General features: G+C 36.4%; 1 protein-coding gene across 6 annotated transcripts in view; it reads left to right on the top strand.

The window, feature by feature from the left end:
• The window catches only part of WDR7 (WD repeat domain 7), a 354,441-nt gene that overhangs the window by 201,257 nt on the left and 133,989 nt on the right, over window positions 1-19,195 (top strand). For all 6 annotated transcript variants that reach the window (XM_082353717.1, XM_082353718.1, XM_082353719.1 and 3 more), the window contains one exon: window positions 2,342-2,563. In XM_082353717.1, coding sequence (XP_082209843.1) covers window positions 2,342-2,563 — 222 coding nt within the window. The remainder of the gene's footprint in view (window positions 1-2,341; window positions 2,564-19,195) is intronic.

Here is a 19,195-nt window from a genome sequence, read left to right as displayed (position 1 = left end):
TGGCCTATTTACCTACCTACCTACCTACCTACCTACCTACCTACCTACCTACCTATCTATCTATTGATCTCCATTCATCCATGTACTCTGAGTTTACCCCTGGAATGCAAGCGTAGTTCAAGGCCAGAAAATATACATTTCAGGTAACATTGATATGATTATATAATAGATAGATAAAAAGTATTTGATAAGGTCAGGATCATGGTGACCTCTAGGGCAAGAGGGAGACGTAGTAAAGTCAAGACACAATCCATGGTAGGCTTTAGTCATATCCACATTAGTTAATTACTTTTAAATATCTGAAGCACCTATGGAAAACATTAAGATTTTACAAAGTTGCTTGTGTACATGTATATTTCATGATATTCTTTATATATTCTCAATGTAATTCTTTTGATGCTTGTGATATCGTATAATAAATATCAAACAAAAAATAAAAGGTAGACCACTTACAGAAACAAGTAGAACTGGAAAAGGGTAGGACTGAGCAAAAGACCAAATCTTGGGAGCATTTGGGAGAATGAATGAAGTGTAGTTACCTTGGAGAAAGGTTGGGAAAATAAATTTTAAGAAGTAGTGTTATGTGTTAAGAATGTAATTCCCCATTACCTATTTACTGATACTTTAATAAAGATTTCAAATTGTTCTCCATTATGTTTTGGGTATCATGCTGGTATTTCTTCTGCATGTGAAATTATACTGAGCTTTGCCCAGGTTGTGAGCGCTTCTTCAAACGGTTGGTTGGGCGTCTGCGTTCTGGTCCATCTGGACAAAGTATTCGTCGTTTGCCTTCCTCTTACTGTCCATCTCTCTTATTTCCTGGCAAGCTTCCACTTATCTTTTGAGTTTTAAATTCAGCATTTCCTCCTTTGTGGACAGGCTCTGCTTTTGTATGTACTAGTGAGCTTCTTGAGAACCTGGACTACTTATTTTCCTGTTTGCAATTCCCTGGCCCAAAGTAGGTGCTCAATAAATATTTGTAAAGTTAGTGGGCAAATTAATAAATGAGTTAACAATTTTTTCTTAAAAAGAGCTTTATTTAGATATGATTTATATTCCATAAAATTCATCCTTTAAAATGTAGAATCCAGCGATTCTTAGTATATTTGGAGTTGTGCAGATATCATAATCTAATTTTAGAAGTTTTTCATCTCAAAAACCTAGTACTCATTAACCATCATTAACCATTTCACCTCGGTCCCAGTCTACTTTCTGTCTATATAGATTTGCCTATTCTGGACATTTCATGAAAATGGAATTATACAACAACACGTGGTCCTTTGTGACTGGCTTTTTCCCCTTAGCATAGTGTTTTCAAGGTCATCCACATTGCAGCATGTATTAATGCTTCATTCCTTTTTTTTGCTGAATAATATTTTATTGGATGGGTGTAGCACATTTTGTTTAGCCGTTTATCAGCTGATGGACTTTTGAGTTGTTTCTACTTTTTGGCTCTTATGAATAATGCTGCTATGGACATTCATGTACAAGTCTTTATGTGTACATTTGTTTTCACTCCTCTTGGATAGATACCTAGGAGTGGGATTGCTGGGCCATATGTTACAACTCTAACTGCCAAACTATTTTCCAAAGTATGAATAGTTGTATCATTGTACATTGCCACCAGCAATGCATGAGAGTTTCAATTTCTGTACAGACTCAACAATGCATGTCATGGTCTGTCCTTTTAATTGCAGCCATTCTAGTAGATGTGAAGTGGTATCTCACTGTGGTTTTGATTTCCATTTTTCTAATGACCATTGATGTTGAGCAGCTTTAATATGCATATTGGCCATTCATATATCTTTGGAGAATTATCTATTTAAATTGGTTGCTCATTTTAAAAGTTGGATTTTCTTAATATTGAGTTGTAAGAAGCGGTCCTTAAGTATTCTGGATACAATTCCTTATTAGATATATAATTTGACAATATTTTCTCTCAGTCTGTATGTTCTTTTTACTTTCCTGATTATGTCATTTGAAGCTCAAAAGTTTTTAATACTGAAGTTCAATTTTAAAAAATTTTTTTAATTACTCATGCTTTTGCTATAATATCTAAGAAATCATTGTCTAACCCAAGATCATAAAAAAATATACATTTTTTTTTCTGTAAGTTATTTAATTTTAGCTCTTATATTTAGGACTGTAATCCATTTTGAGCTGATTTTCTTACATGGTGAGAGGTAGAAATCCAAATTCATTCTTTTGCACGTGGAAAACCAGTTGTTCCAGTGCCATTTGTTGAAAAGCCTGTTCATTCCTGAGAGACCAATCTGGAATGTGTTTCTTATCATATGTATTGATAGTCTTTTAATTTCTATTCTTATGTTTTGGTTTTCAGGTTGCTTATCAAGTGTCCCACAAATGAAAAAAATTTCCACATCTTATGAGGAAAGACGGAAGCAAGCTACTGCTATTGTTTTACTAGGAGTAATAGGAGCTGAATTTGGTGCAGAAATTGAACCTCCTAAACTGCTGACCAGACCTCGAAGCTCTAGTCAAATTCCTGAGGGATTTGGTTTGACTAGTGGTGGATCCAACTACTCACTGGCCAGACATACTTGTAAGTTAAAAATTCCTAACGCCGACCTATTGCTTCTCAGTACATATTACCTGTTAACAGAATCTCAGAATATTGAACATATCCTGAGTTTTAGCTCAGATAGAATGCTTAAATGAAATTGGAAAGCAGCACAATCTATTTGGCACATTACCCTGTAGTTATAGTTCTGGGACTTCTTTTTAAAAGTTAAAACATGGTCTTTTAAATGCTTTTCTTAAAATAACACATTTCTGAGCTTTGTGTTTCCACATTTTGGTCAAGACTTTAGCCAAAACTTCTAACTTCTAAAATAATTTCCGAAAAACTATGCATCTTGTCCTGAATGTGATTTGAAAAGTCAGGGGTGGAAGACCAATTTTTTATTTTAAAAAAAAATGTGTGTGTGTGTGTGTGTGTGTGTGTGTATAAATATATTTGTATGTATTTTAAAGAACGTGAATGAGGAACTACGAATTACTTCTGTAATTTAAAAAGTATTCCAATAAAATTATTCCAATAATGACTAAAAAATTACATTCAGAGCTCAAAGGGTTTGTGTCATATTGCTACTTTTGGTTCTGTGGTTGGTATGTTAATAATAGGTAAGGGTATTTTATAATGAGGTCTTTTGGTCCTTTAGTGTCAGAACTCCCTTAGGTAAGGACAGAATGTTCCTACCATATTGCAGAATCATTTCTAACAAATGTGCCATCTTAATTACCAAATATAATCCTACCGAATATATCAAGATATTCTTTGTAGCATAAATTGCAATGTGTTCTTTTGGGGTTTTGGCTTTTAAGCAAGGGGAAAAGATATAGGCTACTTTGTTAGTTGTGACAGCAGAGAAGTTCACTAGATCATTGTCACATACTTTTGCTGAGAAACCAAGGAGCCATAATGGTGGCTTTATTATTGAAGCCCTTTTATAGACTTAGCTGCCTGCCTGCTCCTCTCTCCCCACCCGACCCCAACCCCTTTTTAGATTCTTAATCCAACAAATACGTATTAGTGGTTGGTAATCTCTTGATCTCCGTTTGACATTGAGAATCAGGGAGTAATAATAGGAATACCACCACCACCAATAATAAAGCAACCACGTAATTCTTTTGAGCATGATTTTAAGCTCTTTACATGCACTAACTCACTTAATCCTCACAATAACCCATAAAGTGGGTTGTTCCTCAATTATCTCCATTTTACACATAAGGCTAATCGAGCACAGAGAGGTTTCGTTAACCTGGCTGAGATCGTTCCTCCGGGAAATGGCAGTTTTTGTCTTAACAGTCTGTTGGTTCTAGAGCTCATGCTTTTGACCATTGTGTAAACTGCTACTGCTCAATGGTTTCTGGTTGAAAAGGGTTTAATGACTAACATGTGCTATTAGTTTATAATCTAAAAAACACTTTCTTTTCTATCTCTTCGTTTGATCATCAAAACAGATGATCATCAAAATAGAAATGAAGATTTTTTCAAAGTAGCTCAGCCAAAATGTAGTAAAACCTGAATTTGAACTCAAGCTTCTTGCGACCTGAAAACCCACGCTCTTCCCATTTTCCCCCCACCCCGGGCACGTCCACTTCCCCTCTCCTGCAGAGGCCTCTTCATCTTTCCCCAGTTTCTTCAGGTTCCCTGTTTTCCATTCATAAAACCCTGCTCAAATCTCACCTTCTCTACCAAGGGCTCTTTAATGGGCCCAACCTTTCTGTGTCACTCCAGACAGCCTAGGACTTATATAGAGAGAGCCTTATTTAGAATCTTGACATTAGAATACTAGAGGTTAGTGAAACCTTGACATGATTTAGTTCGGTGGCTTTCAAACTTTTTTGTTCACCATCTCTCTAATGAGTATCAAGAAATGTCTAATCCCTTGCACATTTTTATATTGACAGCTAAAACTTTTTTTTTTAACATCTTTATTGGAGTATAATTGCTTTACAATGGTGTGTTAGTTTCTGCTTTATAACAAAGTGAATCAGCTATATGTATACATATATCCCCATATCGCCTCCCTCTTGCATCTCCCTCCCACCCTCCCTATCCCACCCCTCTAGGTGGTCACAGAGCACCGAGCTGATCTCCCTGAGCTATTCAGCTGCTTCCCACTAGCTATCTATTTTACATTTGGTAGTGTATATATGTCCATGCCACGCTCTCACTTCGTCCCAGCTTCCCCTTCCCCCTCTCCATGTCCTCAAGTCCATTCTCTATGTCTGCGTCTTTATTCCTGTCCTGCCCCTAGGTTCATCAGAACCATTTTCTTTTTTTTTTTTAGATTCCATATATATGTGTTAGCATACGGTATTTGTTTTTCTCTTTCTGACTTACTTCACTCTGTATGACAGACTCTAGGTCCATCCACCTCACTACAAATAACTCAATTCCGTTTCTTTTTATGGCTGAGTAATATTCCATTGTATATATGTGCCACATCTTCTTTATCCATTCATCTGTCGATGGACACTTAGGTTGCTTCCATGTCCTGGCTATTGTAAACAGAGCTGCAGTGAACATTGTAGTACATGACTCTTTTCGAATTATGGTTTTCTCAGGGCATATGCCTAGTAGTGGGATTGCTGGGTCGTATGATAGTTCCATTTTTAGTTTTTTAAGGAACCTCCATACTGTTCTCCATAGTGTGACAGCTAAAACTGTTTAAGGGTAAGTTTAAACATTTGCAAAAGATATAATTTTGAGGATATTGTGAATATTGACATTTAAAAATAAAACTATTGTTCTTTTAAATATATTCAGTAGAATATTTGGCATAACTGTTTGATATCCATCATCATCCATTAAAAAAACTGCATGACAGACTTCCCTTTAAATGTCAGACATCTTACATCCTTGTTTATTTTCCTTGAAGAGAGAAAATTTCTACCCTCCCAGTTTTAGCCAAGGTGTTAATTTGCATATTTAGCATCCCAAAATCAATTCCTTTAAACTAACTGTGCCTTAAAACTGCGTGTGCTTACAAAACTATGTGTTCCTTGAAAAGTTTTAAGATGCTCCCTTTTGAAGGGATTACTTATTTTGAAGGCTACTAATTTAGTCCAACATGTTTTATATAATATTTCAACAGCATTCATTTGTATTTTATATTTTCCTGCAAGGAAAGTAAACATAAATGTTGTTTCTCTGGAATTTTCATATAGCTTAATATCTTAGTATCTGTATATAAATGTAGGAACATCATAAATAATGAATCGCTGACTGATTTTCATCCAAGCCGCTGGCTGGTTGCTAGGCAGATTAGTTTACACCACATTATCTTAGTTATCTAGACTAATACTGTTATCGTCTGTTTTCTAACCACAGTTTATATAAAATTCTGATATTCATGAATTTGCTTCTGTATGTCTTTTCTTTTGACTTATAGTTTCATCTGCAAATTGTTACTGCTGTAACTAGAAAAAGAGGAAATGGGTTAGGTGAAAAGAGGCAATTTTTAAAAAGCTATAGCCCAGTAGAAATAGAGATTTTCCAAAGAAGCCCTAGGAATTGATAAAAGAACCAAAGGGTCTTAGTACTGCTCTTCGGTTTATTAAAATTCAGGGAGCTGAACTACAGTAAAGGGGTCCCAAAGCCTGTTTCTGACGTGCCGGAAACCCTGGACTGAACTGTGCTACGGAGGGACTTTTGCCTGGGGCTACCTCAGCTTTCCCAGGCAAGGGAAATAAAATTTACCCAAACATTCAAAATAGTGCAGACTTTTGGAACCAAGTTTGTTCTTTGAGCACTTTGGATAAAGAATGTAGATGTAGATAGGGCAGAAGGTAATGTTTCTTAGCAAATAATATTTATAATTACTTCATTGTAACAAAAGACAGATTCTGAGAGGTTTCTTAGCAAACAGAAATCATATATAAAAATGAATAATGTAGTACCTATTGGAACAAGTTCAAAATGTATAAAATGTCCACGATATTTTCCTCTTATTATGGTTGCCTTATTTTATTTTAATAATTTTAAAGTATTTTCAAGATACTCATGAGTTTCTTTTAACTTCCATCCCATTGTCCTATTTTTTCTTCAAATGTCTTAGATTCCTTGGTGGTAGATTTGCGTACCACGGGGATTTTTAAGAATTGGGGTGTCTTGATTAAATTTATGTTTATCAGTTTAAATCTTGCTCTCTTTTTAAAAAAATTTTTTTATTATTTGAAATCTATAGATGGTTTATTTTATTTTTTTAATTTTTTGGCCATGCCGTGGGGCATGTGGGATCTTAGTTCCCCAACCAGGGATTGAACCCATGCCCCCTGCATTGGGAGCACACAGTCCCAACCACTGGACCACCAGGGAAGTCCCACATCTTACTCTCTTGATTGGAAACAGTCAGATGTCGAAATGTTCTGTGTGTTACTTGGGCTCTTTTCAGTCAGTTCTGTGTAATATTAACCTGCTATAATGTTAACCTGCCAGAAGTTACTGTAGGTATTGCTATGATATTTGTTTATGTGGCATTTAGAATGTATTGCTACCATTAAATATTTAGTCTTTATGGCATCCTATTGAATGAGATAATAATTATTATCCTCATTCTGAGATAAGGCCATTAAGATACAATATTTTTTGAAGTTTAATTGCTGGAGTTCTAGCCTTCCCCGTAAAGCCATTCTGTGAAAACTCATAATGTAGTCAGATTCCAATTATCCACATTGATGGGGAGGGCGGGGAGAGACCCTGATGCCTAATTCAAAAGTCATACATAGTTTTATAATACATTTTATACCTATGTTGGAATATATATGAATCTTTTGTGGGTGTTACATTTTACATAAAGTGTCAAAATCACATATTGAAGACAAAGCTGAAGGACTCTGGAGATTAAGAGGCCTAGACCAGGCTACTCTGTGACCTTGTACTGTTGGGAAGCAAAGCGACCCTCTGGGTTGCAGTTTCCTCTTGTATAAAATAAAGAGCAGGAACTGTTCTGTCTTTAAAGCCCCTTTCGGTCCAATTAGTCTCTGCGTCTGAAGTGAAATGGAAAACATCCCAGGAAATTTCCCTTCTTCATCTTCCCAGTTTCCTCTCCATGTAGGGATGGATGCCTTCTTGTGTCTCATCAACTCAACTTCAATAGGGACCTTCCTTAATTTTTATTCCAATCCACAAATTAGGCATTGTTAAGAATATTTTAGGGAATTATTTATAATGTTACCTTCTAGGTCTTTTGGTTCATTCTTTCATTTGGTCTCTTCTGCTCATTTTATAATTGTGGAATGATGCTGGCACATCTGTAGTAGATCCCATTTTGATCTCTCATTAGCTTTCTGACTTTGGGCAAGTGTCGTAACTTCCCTAGGCAGCCGACTCTGAGACAGACTTGTGTGTGGGAGTATCCTTGGGATCAGTACCTTGAGGGAGTGAAAGAGGCAGGGTTGGGCAGGGGGAGAAGTTGAATTGCATTTCAATTGCCTAGAAAGCTTCAGTGACCTTGGGAACTCTGGAGCTGGGATAGACTTTGGACTTGTTCTGAATTGAGTCTAAGGCCTCAGCCTTTAAGTCCCATGTCATTCAGTCATTGGATCGGTGGTGCCCTGAGGAAGGGGTGTGACCTTGGGTGAGGCAGCTCTTTTCATCCTGGGGCAAATCCCACAGAAGGAATCAGCTGAGTCTTTTCAGCCATGAACAGCAGCAGGAGCTTGGGGAGTGATTGCTTCCATCGTGGTGCTATGCTTGATTTTACTTTGTTGTGGTCCACTGTCGTGAAAATGATCCCCCATATACTTTGTGTACTTTCTAGCCATTCATGTTTTATTTAATGACTATATTAATATTGGTTGAAGTTGATGTAATAATGAATTTATTTCCTACATTTTAAGGTGAGAAAGTTAAGCCAAATTTCAGGTGTTTTATTCAGCAAGATTGGGACCAAGTCACTGAATTGCAATTAATAACAAAACTAGCAGTGGTGGCAAGTTATGAAAAAAAGCAGCAACAATGATGAAGAAAACATTGTTGCATTTGCAAGGATAAGCAGTGACCAAAAAAAATGGTATCTTTTCACTGGTCACACAAAAGCCATCAGATGGTGTTGCTGAGCTGCCGCTTCGGCCATAGAGTTTGCATTTCCATTTGCTTTCCCTTGTGTGTCTAACCTGGCCTTCCAGGCACCTGCAAGGGAACCTGCCTCCCTGCCTGGCTTCTTACCCCACTGTCCACCTCATTCTCTCTTCTCATTGTCCTAACTCAGCATTCCCTGTTCTTTACTGCCACTTCTCGCTTGTAATTTTACCTTTGAAAATCATCCTGGTCCAGATGCCACTTGACTTGCATTGCCATCACATCTTCAGTGTTTAGAACTGTAATACTTCATTCTGGCTATGCTCTAAAATCATATGTAGAATGTTTTAAAAATGCATGTGTCTGAGCCTCACCCTGGAGTTCCTATTCAGAAAGTCAGGGGTGGGGTTTGGGCATCTATGTTATTTTTAAAGTTTCACATGTGATTTTCATCTGTAGCCAGAATAGAGGAACCCAGTAGAATATAGAGTCCTTCACAGTTATTTTACATTGAGTGTTCTATGCTGGTTCTGGTCACTAAACTACCTTAATGCGCGAATTGTAATTTTCTTTATATTTTAAATTGGAAGAGGTAGTGGGAACTAACCAGAGTGAATAAGTGACATTTATATTACTCTCAGGGCTAATTCTTTAGGTAGTTCAGCCTTTTTATTGGAATTTCATTATTCTGGATTGCTTGGGTTTGAATGTTGAATCACTACTCAGTAGCTGTGTGGCCTTAAATGCTTTTGCCTGTTTCTTTAACTAAAAAATAGGAATAATAATATCACTTACCTCACAGAGTGAGTACTGTGAGGATAAGTAAATTAGCGTATGCAAAGCACTTTGAAAAGTGCCTGACATATAAGTGTTAGTTGAACGTTAGTTATTACTATTGTTACCAGAATCGTGTATGGAAGAATAAAGAAAGGAAATACGTCTGCTATATATTGGGACATTTATATGTGTATAGACTACTTTTTAAAATCATCCTAAGAATCTTATAAGGTAGGTATTACTGTCAGCATTTTATATATGAGTGAACTGATATGCTTAAAAATTAGGTAACTTCCTTAAGGTTATCTGTCTTACAGAGGATATGAATCCAGATGCAATTTGCCCCCAAAGCCCATGATATTATATTCTACAATACATACTGATTCCTACTGTTTGTGGTAATCTCTGTTAGTTCCCAGAGGACTTATATAAAAATGCACTTTTCTTTGGCCATATTATTATACATGTGTTGAAATAAAACACCAAATATTTTTGTAATTATTTATTTGTATTCTTATGTATTTGTATATTATTTACTTAGATGAATTTCTACATATTTATTACCTGTTTCTCATTTTAACCACATCAACATACTAAGCTCAGATCAAATGGGAGATTTCACTACTCTTGTTTTTACTTATAAATAATTTATGTTTTTTAACAGCTTTATCATTTTAACTGAGATCTGACACTTGCATTACAGACCCTGTTTGGTGATGTAATCCCATCCTTGTTCTCCAAAAATAGTTTTAGTTTGCAACTCTTTTTGTTAATTTGCTACACTATGGGTTTTAGGTTCCTCTTCCATAAAACGAGTAAGTTGGGCAAGGTTATTTCTAAGGCCACTTCCATCTAAAAGTACACAGTTCTGTGAAATTATTAAAGTGATTTATTATTATTCTAACTATAGAGCTTGTGTTTATTACTGCCACTTGAACTTGCTATCTTACTTTCATTGTTCTTTACCAGTTGTTTGTCTGCTTTTAAAGGTTCTAATATTCCACTGCTATGCCATGTTTGAAGCTGAGCATCTTTAAAGTATTTTTCTGCCATCCCTCCTTATGGGTACCTCATATCAGCATACCAGGCTACAGTTATTTCCACAAAACTCATTCCCCACACGTGTCCAGCTTTGTGGACTTGTGTTATGTTGATGTAGTTGTGCTCTAGACCACAGGCCAGCAAACCATAGCTATGAATCAACCCTCGCCCCCTGCCTATTTTTTTCAAATAAAATTTTATTGGAACCCAGCTGTACCTACTTGTTTACATACTGTTTGGCATTTCACACTACAACAGCAGTAGTTGCTACAGAGATTGTATGGCCTACAAAGCCAACAATATTTATTATCTGGCTGTTTACAGAAAAAAATTTGCCAACCTTCCTGTACATTATTTGAAACATTTGTTAGTGGTCCTTTCTGTTAGTGGTCCATTTAATATACAAAAGGGCTTTGAGATGACTTTGTTAAAAATATTTCAGTAGCTAAATATAACATCTGTGGTACTCTGAGATCTATATCCTTATAAGAATGTAGTACAAAGGCATTATACCAATTTTTTGGTCTAGAATGTAATGCAGCATTGGTATAAGTCTCTGCTAACCATCTAATGTATATACTAGTTACCTTGATTGAGTTGCAGATTCAGTGACAGGTTTTAGCATTGTATTGCTAGTGGCAACCCCCCTCCCCCTTTTATTTTGCATAAGACTTTCTTATATCTGATATTTAAATAACCTTGGTCTGAAGTTTTCTGACAGCTCTGCAGAATGGTTCCTTCACATTTGTATGTCCTATATATGTGTGCTCCAGGGTCGCTGTAATTAACGTATTTAATTCTGTAAGTTCAAACAATTTTATATCAATACCATTCCAAATAAAATACCAATAGGGTCTTTGTTATTGTTTTTTGTTATTGAACTTGACAAGCTGATTCTCAAATTTATATGATAAGACAATGAACTAAGAAAAGCCATGACATTTCTAAAGACAAAGAACAAGGTGGAGGGATTTCCCTTACTTATATCAAAAGTTATTATAAATTTATAGCAATTATTATAGTGTTATCTTCGTGAAGAACAGACCAATAGACCTATGGAACAGAATAGACAGCACAGAAATGGTTCTATGTATACATAGGAATTTGACCCTTTATAGATCTAGCATTGTAGATCAGTGAAATAAGGGATAGACTTTTTGATACATGGTATACTTACCATTGGCTATTCATAAGGAAGAATAATGAAATTGGATCCCTCTTGCCCATCATAGCCAAAAAAATCAATTCTATATAGATTTAAAGACTTAAATATGAAAGCTAAAACAATAATACTTTAAAAAGATGATATAGGAAAACCTGGCCTTGGAATGGGGAACAATTCTGTAAACAGGTGTCAGAAAGCGCAACCAAATAATAAAGACAATGGGTAAATTCAACTACATTAAAATTAGAAACTTCTATAATCAACAGTACCTTTTAGAAAGTAAAAAGTAAAGCCACAAAGAGGAAAAAGGTATTTATAACACAGGTCACTGACAAGAGATTGTTAAGCGCACACACACACACACAGACACACAACTGAGTAAGAAAAAGACAAATGCAGAGCAGAAAAACGGGTAAAGGTTGAAAAAGCACTTCACAAAAGGAAATAAGAATGGCTAATAAACCTATAAAAAAATGATAAGTCTTATTATAAGGGAAATGCAAATTAAAAGCCAAATGAACTGTCATTTCTCATCTACCAAACTGAAAGCTTGAAGTCTGGCGTTATCAAATATCTGTGAGCATTAGGAGCAAGTAGAACTCTTTTACACTTACTGTGGAGGGTAAATTGTTTTCAGAACTTTGGAAAGCAACTGGGTGTACTATCCTATGAGTGTACTCTATTTTTGCATTGTCTAGAAAAACTTCTCTATGTGCGAAGTAAATATTTTCTCCCGTTCTGTGGATTGTCTTTTGATTACCTTAACAGTGTGTTTCAAAGAACACAATTTTCTGATTTCAGTGAAGTACAGATTATCAGTTATTTTGTTTTATACTTCATGCTTTTTATATTCTAAGAAATATTTGCCTACTCCAAAGTCTCAAAGATTTTTTTTTTCCCTTTGTCTTTTTCTGGAAGTTTTAGCTTTTGCATTTAGCTTTGTGCTCTGGTTTGAATTAATTTTTGAGTATGATGTGACATAGGGTTAATTTTTTAAACATATATATACAGAAATTTAATTCTAGCACACTTGTTGAAAATGTTTTTTCCTTTTTGCCCCTATTCAGTTGCCTTTTTTGAAAATAAATTAATCCTAGATGTTTGGGTTTATTTTTAGACCGTCTCCTCTCCTTCATTAATCTGTATGTCTGTTGACTAATACCATGCTATCTTGATGACTTCAGCTTTCAAGTAAGTTCTGAAATTAGGTAGAAGGCTTCCAACTTAGTTCTTCTGTTATAAAATTGCTTTGGCTATAGTGACCATGCTGTACGTTATATCTGCATGACTTATATATCACTGGAAGTTTGTACCTTTTGACCTCCTTCACCCATTTCACCCATCCCCCGCCCCCTGTATTGTCATTTTTTTGTACCAAGTTGTTTATTTTTATACAGTGGGTACTTTTTACATGTTATTTTTTTTTTTTAGTTTATTGTTATTTATACTTTCTGATTCTTTGTAGTAGGACATTTATAATTTTTACGTAGTCATATATTCAGTCTTTACCTCTGTTACTGAAACAAAAAATGGATATTAATGTGTACATTTTCATTGAATTTTGTAGTAAACAGTATGTATTCAAGGGTTCAAAATTATAGTGACTGAGGTAACTCTCACTGTTACAAATGAGGAAAGGGAAAATGCTAGAATGAATCTTGAGCTAACAGTGTGAACTCATGGTTTTTAATATACATACAGAAACAAATATACCTCTGTGTGTATGTGTTGATTAGTATGTATACAATGCCTCCTTTCTCTGGCCACTTAAGGGCTTGGGAACAGTGACATCCCAGTAGCAATGTGCATACCCAGAGCTCAGATATTGATTCTAAATATCATTCTCTTAATAAAAGGATTCTAAATATCGTTCTCTTAATAAAAGGAACCAGGACTCCTTGGAAGAGCGGTTGGTTCTAGGGCTGGGGCAGGGAAAGTACAAGATGAACCCATAGCATCTGCAGTGTCAAAAAATCAGGAAGGGCTTAAAATGAATGGGGGCATGCCTATCATAAGGATATGGGAGCTCCTGCAGGTGCTTCCAATAGCCAAAACTGAGCTGATTTGAGCAACAAAATAAATGATATATTTTGTGGAATTATAACACATAGAACAAAATAAATGCCCTTGAGTCCATACTGATATAAATCAGTCAATCAGTCAGTCGAGGAGAAGGGACAGCTCTTACAAAAGACTTTTAGTTAATAAATGTAGAAGGAACAAGGGAAATACAAAATCTCCATTAGGCAAATACAGCAGTAATAACTGTCACAGGCAAAATCCACTGGTGGTTGCTAAAATCAGTATATTAACACAGTCTTAAAGTATCTCCTCCTAAGACATTATCAATTACAAAGGGAAATTGGCTTTCTCCACTGTAATTGGTTACCATGACCAAGTGATCAAGGTGAACCTTGTCAGTAATAAGACATATAGACAGCATTCTCCCCCTGATATGATACATTGAGAAGGACACAATATCACTTTTGTGGTATTCCAGCCAAAAATGCATGGCCTTAATCTAAATGTGAGAAAACATCAGGTTGAGAGACATTTTCCGAAATGACCGGTATTCATCAAAAGTCATGAAAGGCAAGATTAAGTATGTGAAATTGTCTGTCACAGATTGGAGGAGACTTTATAAAGAGACACAACAACTAAATACAATGTGAGACCCTGGAGTGAATACTGGAAGAGGAAAAGGTCATTGGAAAATTCAAATAAAGTCTGTAGTTTAGGCAATAATAGTCCACCAATACATACATATATTTTTAATCTTTTTTTTTTTAATTATTTTATTTTTGACTGCATTGGGTCTTCGTTGTTGCACGCAGGCTTTCTCTAGTTGTGGCGAGCAGGGGCTACTCTTCATTGTGGTGCGTAGGCTTCTCGTGACAGTGGCTTCTCTTGTTACGGAGCCCGGGCTCTAGGTGTGCGGGCTTCAGTGGTTGTGGCATGCGGGCTCAGTAGTTGTAGTGCGTGGGCTCAGTAGTTGTGGCTTGTGGGCTCTAGAGCACAGGCTCAGTAGTTGTGGTGCATGGGCTTAGTTGCTCAGCGGCATGCAGGATCTTCCCTGACCAGGGCTCAAACCCGTGTCCCCTGCATTGGCAGGCAGACTCTTAATCACTGCACCACCAGGGGAGCCCTAGTCCACCAATATTAATTTCCTAGTTTTGGTAGTCATGCAGTGGTTATATAAGTTGTGGACATAAGAGAAAGCTGGGTGAAGGATATATGTGATTTCCCTTTCCTAGTTAACGTAACTTTTCTATAAGCCTAAAGTTATTTCAAAATAAAAAGTTTTTAAAAAGCAGTTTTTCCTAGGTGGTAGTATAAAGATAGATTTGTAGTAGTATAATTTATAGTAGTATAAGTGCTACTATATTTTAAAGTAGCTGAGGATGTTCAGAATTGGTATTACAATTTTACTTTTCTATGGCTTCCATCCCCAATTCCCCTCTCCCCGCCAACCCAATTTCCAAGTGTGTTATACAACCCATGGATAGAAAGTTTACTACAGTTTTATTCATAGCTTTAAAAATAAAAGCATAATGATTAGACATTCTTAACATATATCATTGTATTAATAGGTAGGTTTTGGAAGACAAAGCAAATTTTTTCACATCTAGTTTTATTCCATGTCCATTAAATACCACTGCTTCTTACTTACAAGTCAATGTTTAACTAGATGTGTTTTTCCCTGGGGTGCTACATGAAATTAAGTTGAAGGAAAATATCAGAGTAAATATTTCCATACTCTGAATTTTGTTTATTGCTAGTCATAGGAAAAAAGGAAAAAAATCTTTTTTAAGTTCTTATATTAGAGATGCAATAATGTGTTTCTAAGGTATTGTGCTACATTTCTGAAATTTTTAAGGCATCTTCTGTTTTTACGTTTACAGTTTTTCTTCTGCTCGTGGCTGAACAATTAATTGTTGTGTTCCTTGAACCTACATTTAGGGAAGCTGCCCATGGAAATTAGGGCCCAGTACAGCATGCCTCTCATTCATTAACTTCAGTTTTGTGTTTTACTGTTAAAAATGTCATTCTAAATTGTGCAAGTTAGAAACTGATCTTGAACCATATCCAGTGCGTAGTAAGTACATGCTTTGTGTTAACAATTTCTGATCATAATATACTATTTAAGAATAAATGAGTGTTTCATTTCCGTTGAAAAGGTGCTGACACGTTGATAAACAAGCATTTTGAGAAATAATCTATGAGAATTCAATATATGCTTTAAGTTTTGAATTGTGTGTGTGTGCCTAAGTGATGTTTGTCTGATTTAGCCCCCAAACCTCTTGATTTTCTCCTGTAACCAAGTGGGATTAAAGTCATGATTTATAAATGATCTCTGAATTGAACTCAACATATATAAAAAGTAGACATTACTTAGTTTTGTGAATGGCATTTTGATTGAGTAATTCTTTTAGTTGTTTATATTTTTATTCTTATCAGAAGTTTCATCCCTAGATTAAATTGGGCTGGACATTGGAGAGCTCTGCTAGTGTCTGAAATGTGCTACTTCCAATTATGTGAAGAAAGGGGGAAGTAGAATCTTCTTGAAGACTATCAAAGCTGCATAGGAGCTTCCATCCCAGAAGTAAAAGCAGTTACTTTGGCACAGTGTGATGTTGGTTCCTGATAATTCTTGAAGGGAGATGGGAAAGAAGGGAGGTATATCAGTCAGGAGACAGAAACCACATCAGTTATCTGAACAGGAAAATGATGAAGGATTGCTTATAGTAGGAAGTGTTTAACTATTAAAAGAGGTATAAGAGACTCTTAGCAGTCCAGGAGCATGTGTAAAATATCAGCCAGCTATCACCTCATCTGGGTGGGGTAAAATGCATAATAAAGGAATTAAAGACCAGGAGAGGCCCTCCTTCAGTGTGGCTACAAGGGAAACACCCCGCCTGTGGATGGTGAAGAAACTTGCCAAAGGGCATGGGCACAAGTGACCTGCTGTTGCTTGAGAGTGTGGACAGCTTGGAGGTGGTCCTGAGGTTCCCGGAGGGCTGAGGGCTCCTCTGAAGCAGCCCACTGTTGCTGGAGGGCACGGGCTGGTCTATCTCCTGGGAGCAGTCTGCCATTTTCTGGGGGTTGGGCAGAGCTGCTTGAGAGGGAGTGGTCTTCCTCTTGCAGGATCACTCTGTTGACCTCTATTGACAAAGCTTATCATTCTGCCAACTGGCAAAGGAGATGTTCACAGAGTCTAACTCCAGGATTACAGAGTGGGGTATGGGGGAATGGGGGAGGGTGACAACCATGGATTTGGAGCTGAGATACTATAAATTGATAACTGGCCCAGAAGGATTAATTTATTGTTATAATTCTAAGATACAGTATCATAAGTCAGAACTTTCAAATAACTATAATTTCATTCTCTGCTTGGTGCTTTATGATGAGCTAATTATGTTTTCCATAACTATTTTTTAGTTGACTCATTATAGTATTATTTTATGTTTTCAGAGACTGACCAAAAAATTGTTCTCTACTTTGTTTCTTCTTTCTGAGACGTACCCTTACCATAGCTGTAATAGATCTCTAGGCAGTGTAGTCACATAGCTACTGACAGGGGTAGGTTTAAAACAAAACTAGACCTGGCCTCAAAAATCTGAACTCTGCCTGTGTGTGGTAAGCACAACTAACCCCATTTTGCATTTACGGATAAATAAATGATGCTTGGCAACTGTTGCCCCCAAATTTGCATTTCAGTGGCCTAGTAATGTCCCATCACTTACCCACTACTTCCCAGGGATGTTAGTGATAAGGAATAATTAATGATTTGTTAACAAGATGAGATCTTTGATTATAATGTACAATAGATGTACAAATTCTGTATTTAACTTTTATTTGCCTTTTAATTGCTATGGATTTCTAGGCTTGCTACTAGCTGCTTTATCAGACTGAAGAAATGGTTCCTATAATCTCTTATCCTCAGTCCCAGTGGACATTACAATGTATTTTCTCCAAAATAGAAAAGGCAGTCCAGTTCCATCATGTGTTGTAAAATGTCGCACAGCCATCCATTTAAGCCACAGTCGTCATTTCACTGGGACAGCATTCTGGGAGTTCAGAAAGAATAAAAATGGCAAGCCGATGATTTACTAGTGCTTTCGTGTTGAATGGTTTAAAGGGGGAATGCTGCTGGCAGGTGGAGGATTCTTAGGACTTTTAAACACTAGAAAAGAATTTTGGGCCAAGAGAAGGTAATGTATTAAGCCCGAGCTCATTTAAAATTCTACTTTGTCTGACTGACCATTAAGTTACAGAGCGGTCTGCTCCAGATGTCTCCACTCTCAGTTCTGTGACCTCCCAGAGCTTCATAAGGCCATTGGCTAGAGCGGAACAGGCCACTCTGCTTCTGGGAAGAGAAGAGTTCTGGGCAGTAGCACAAGTCCTAAAATATTGATGTGCCCACTGCTAAAGTACAGCAATATTATATGATTATATGCAGTATGTCATTCAAGCTGTTTTCATTGCCCAGAAAGCATTATGCTGAACCTATAGGTTGTCAATCAAGTTAATTTTGGTAACTGCAAAACAGAGTTTGCCTTTGTGGACATCTATATAAGACATGTATGCATAGTTATATAATGTACTTTTTCAATGGATGTAAAAGACTGAAAAGTTGCTGTCTTTCATATTTAGTGCCTCCCTTAAAACTTGTATAAATAGTCACCCAGGTGCACAAAGATGGAAGCCTGTGTGACTCTTCTCTTTAAAGGCATATGTTGCTGGTATAGTGATAGTAAGGACTAGGAAGTATCAATTATTATCTTGTATCTCATGAGTTGCCATTCTTGAAAGGCAGAGGTGGTCAAATATTGGCAATTTCATATGGTTCAACCTAATACCAAAGTATCAGCTCTGCTATGATATAGAAGAGCGCCAAGTCATTAAAGCAAATTATATAAGCCAGAACTTAAATTAACAACCACTTGTTATTAGAAATTGATGACAGGCAGAGACAGAAATGATGTCTAGGAAAGTATTCAATAAAACTGAGTGATAAAAAAAATAAAATAAAACTGAGTGATATATAACTCAGTCTGTACGGCAGCAGCAGAAGTGAGGTGTGATCCTCATCACGGTATTGGCAGAAAATATTTTGGTCAACAGATTTTTCAGTCTCTGAACAATGAGTTTTATGCCTAGGATTATATAAATCCTTGCAGATAAATCATTTGCTTATGTGGTTGCCTTCCTGACATACCTAGCACAGCAGATTTTTGTTTCTAAACTCTTTGCTGCCTTTCTGACTTTTAAATATCAAGGTGATTGCCCCTTGGTGACATTGTACACTAGTGCCTAGGGTGGCGCTTTTGTTTCATACTTAATGACAGCCTTGCCTAAAAAGGTATTAGAAAGTACCTCATCCATCCACCTTTGAGACTGTGCATTTTCTGTTGGTCTACTTTTATATCCTAATATTTTCTAAAAATGAGAGCCACTGAGGTTTTTCAGTTCTGTGAACGAAATGGTAATTAGTTTGATATTATTTTTAATAATCTTCATCCTTGTGGTAAGATGTATTTGTTCTTTTGAAAGTTGAGCTGGAGAGTGAGTATCCATTAATAGAACAGTGGCCAGTTGACATGTTTGTTTTTCCATTATTAGTGAAAGTTGGATTTTGGGTTGTTCAGTCAACCTCAAGA

This window comes from Balaenoptera borealis (assembly GCF_965194805.1).
Source record: "Balaenoptera borealis genome assembly, chromosome: 14".
NCBI lineage: Eukaryota > Metazoa > Chordata > Mammalia > Artiodactyla > Balaenopteridae > Balaenoptera > Balaenoptera borealis.
This window is presented reverse-complemented; position numbering and strand designations above follow the sequence as displayed.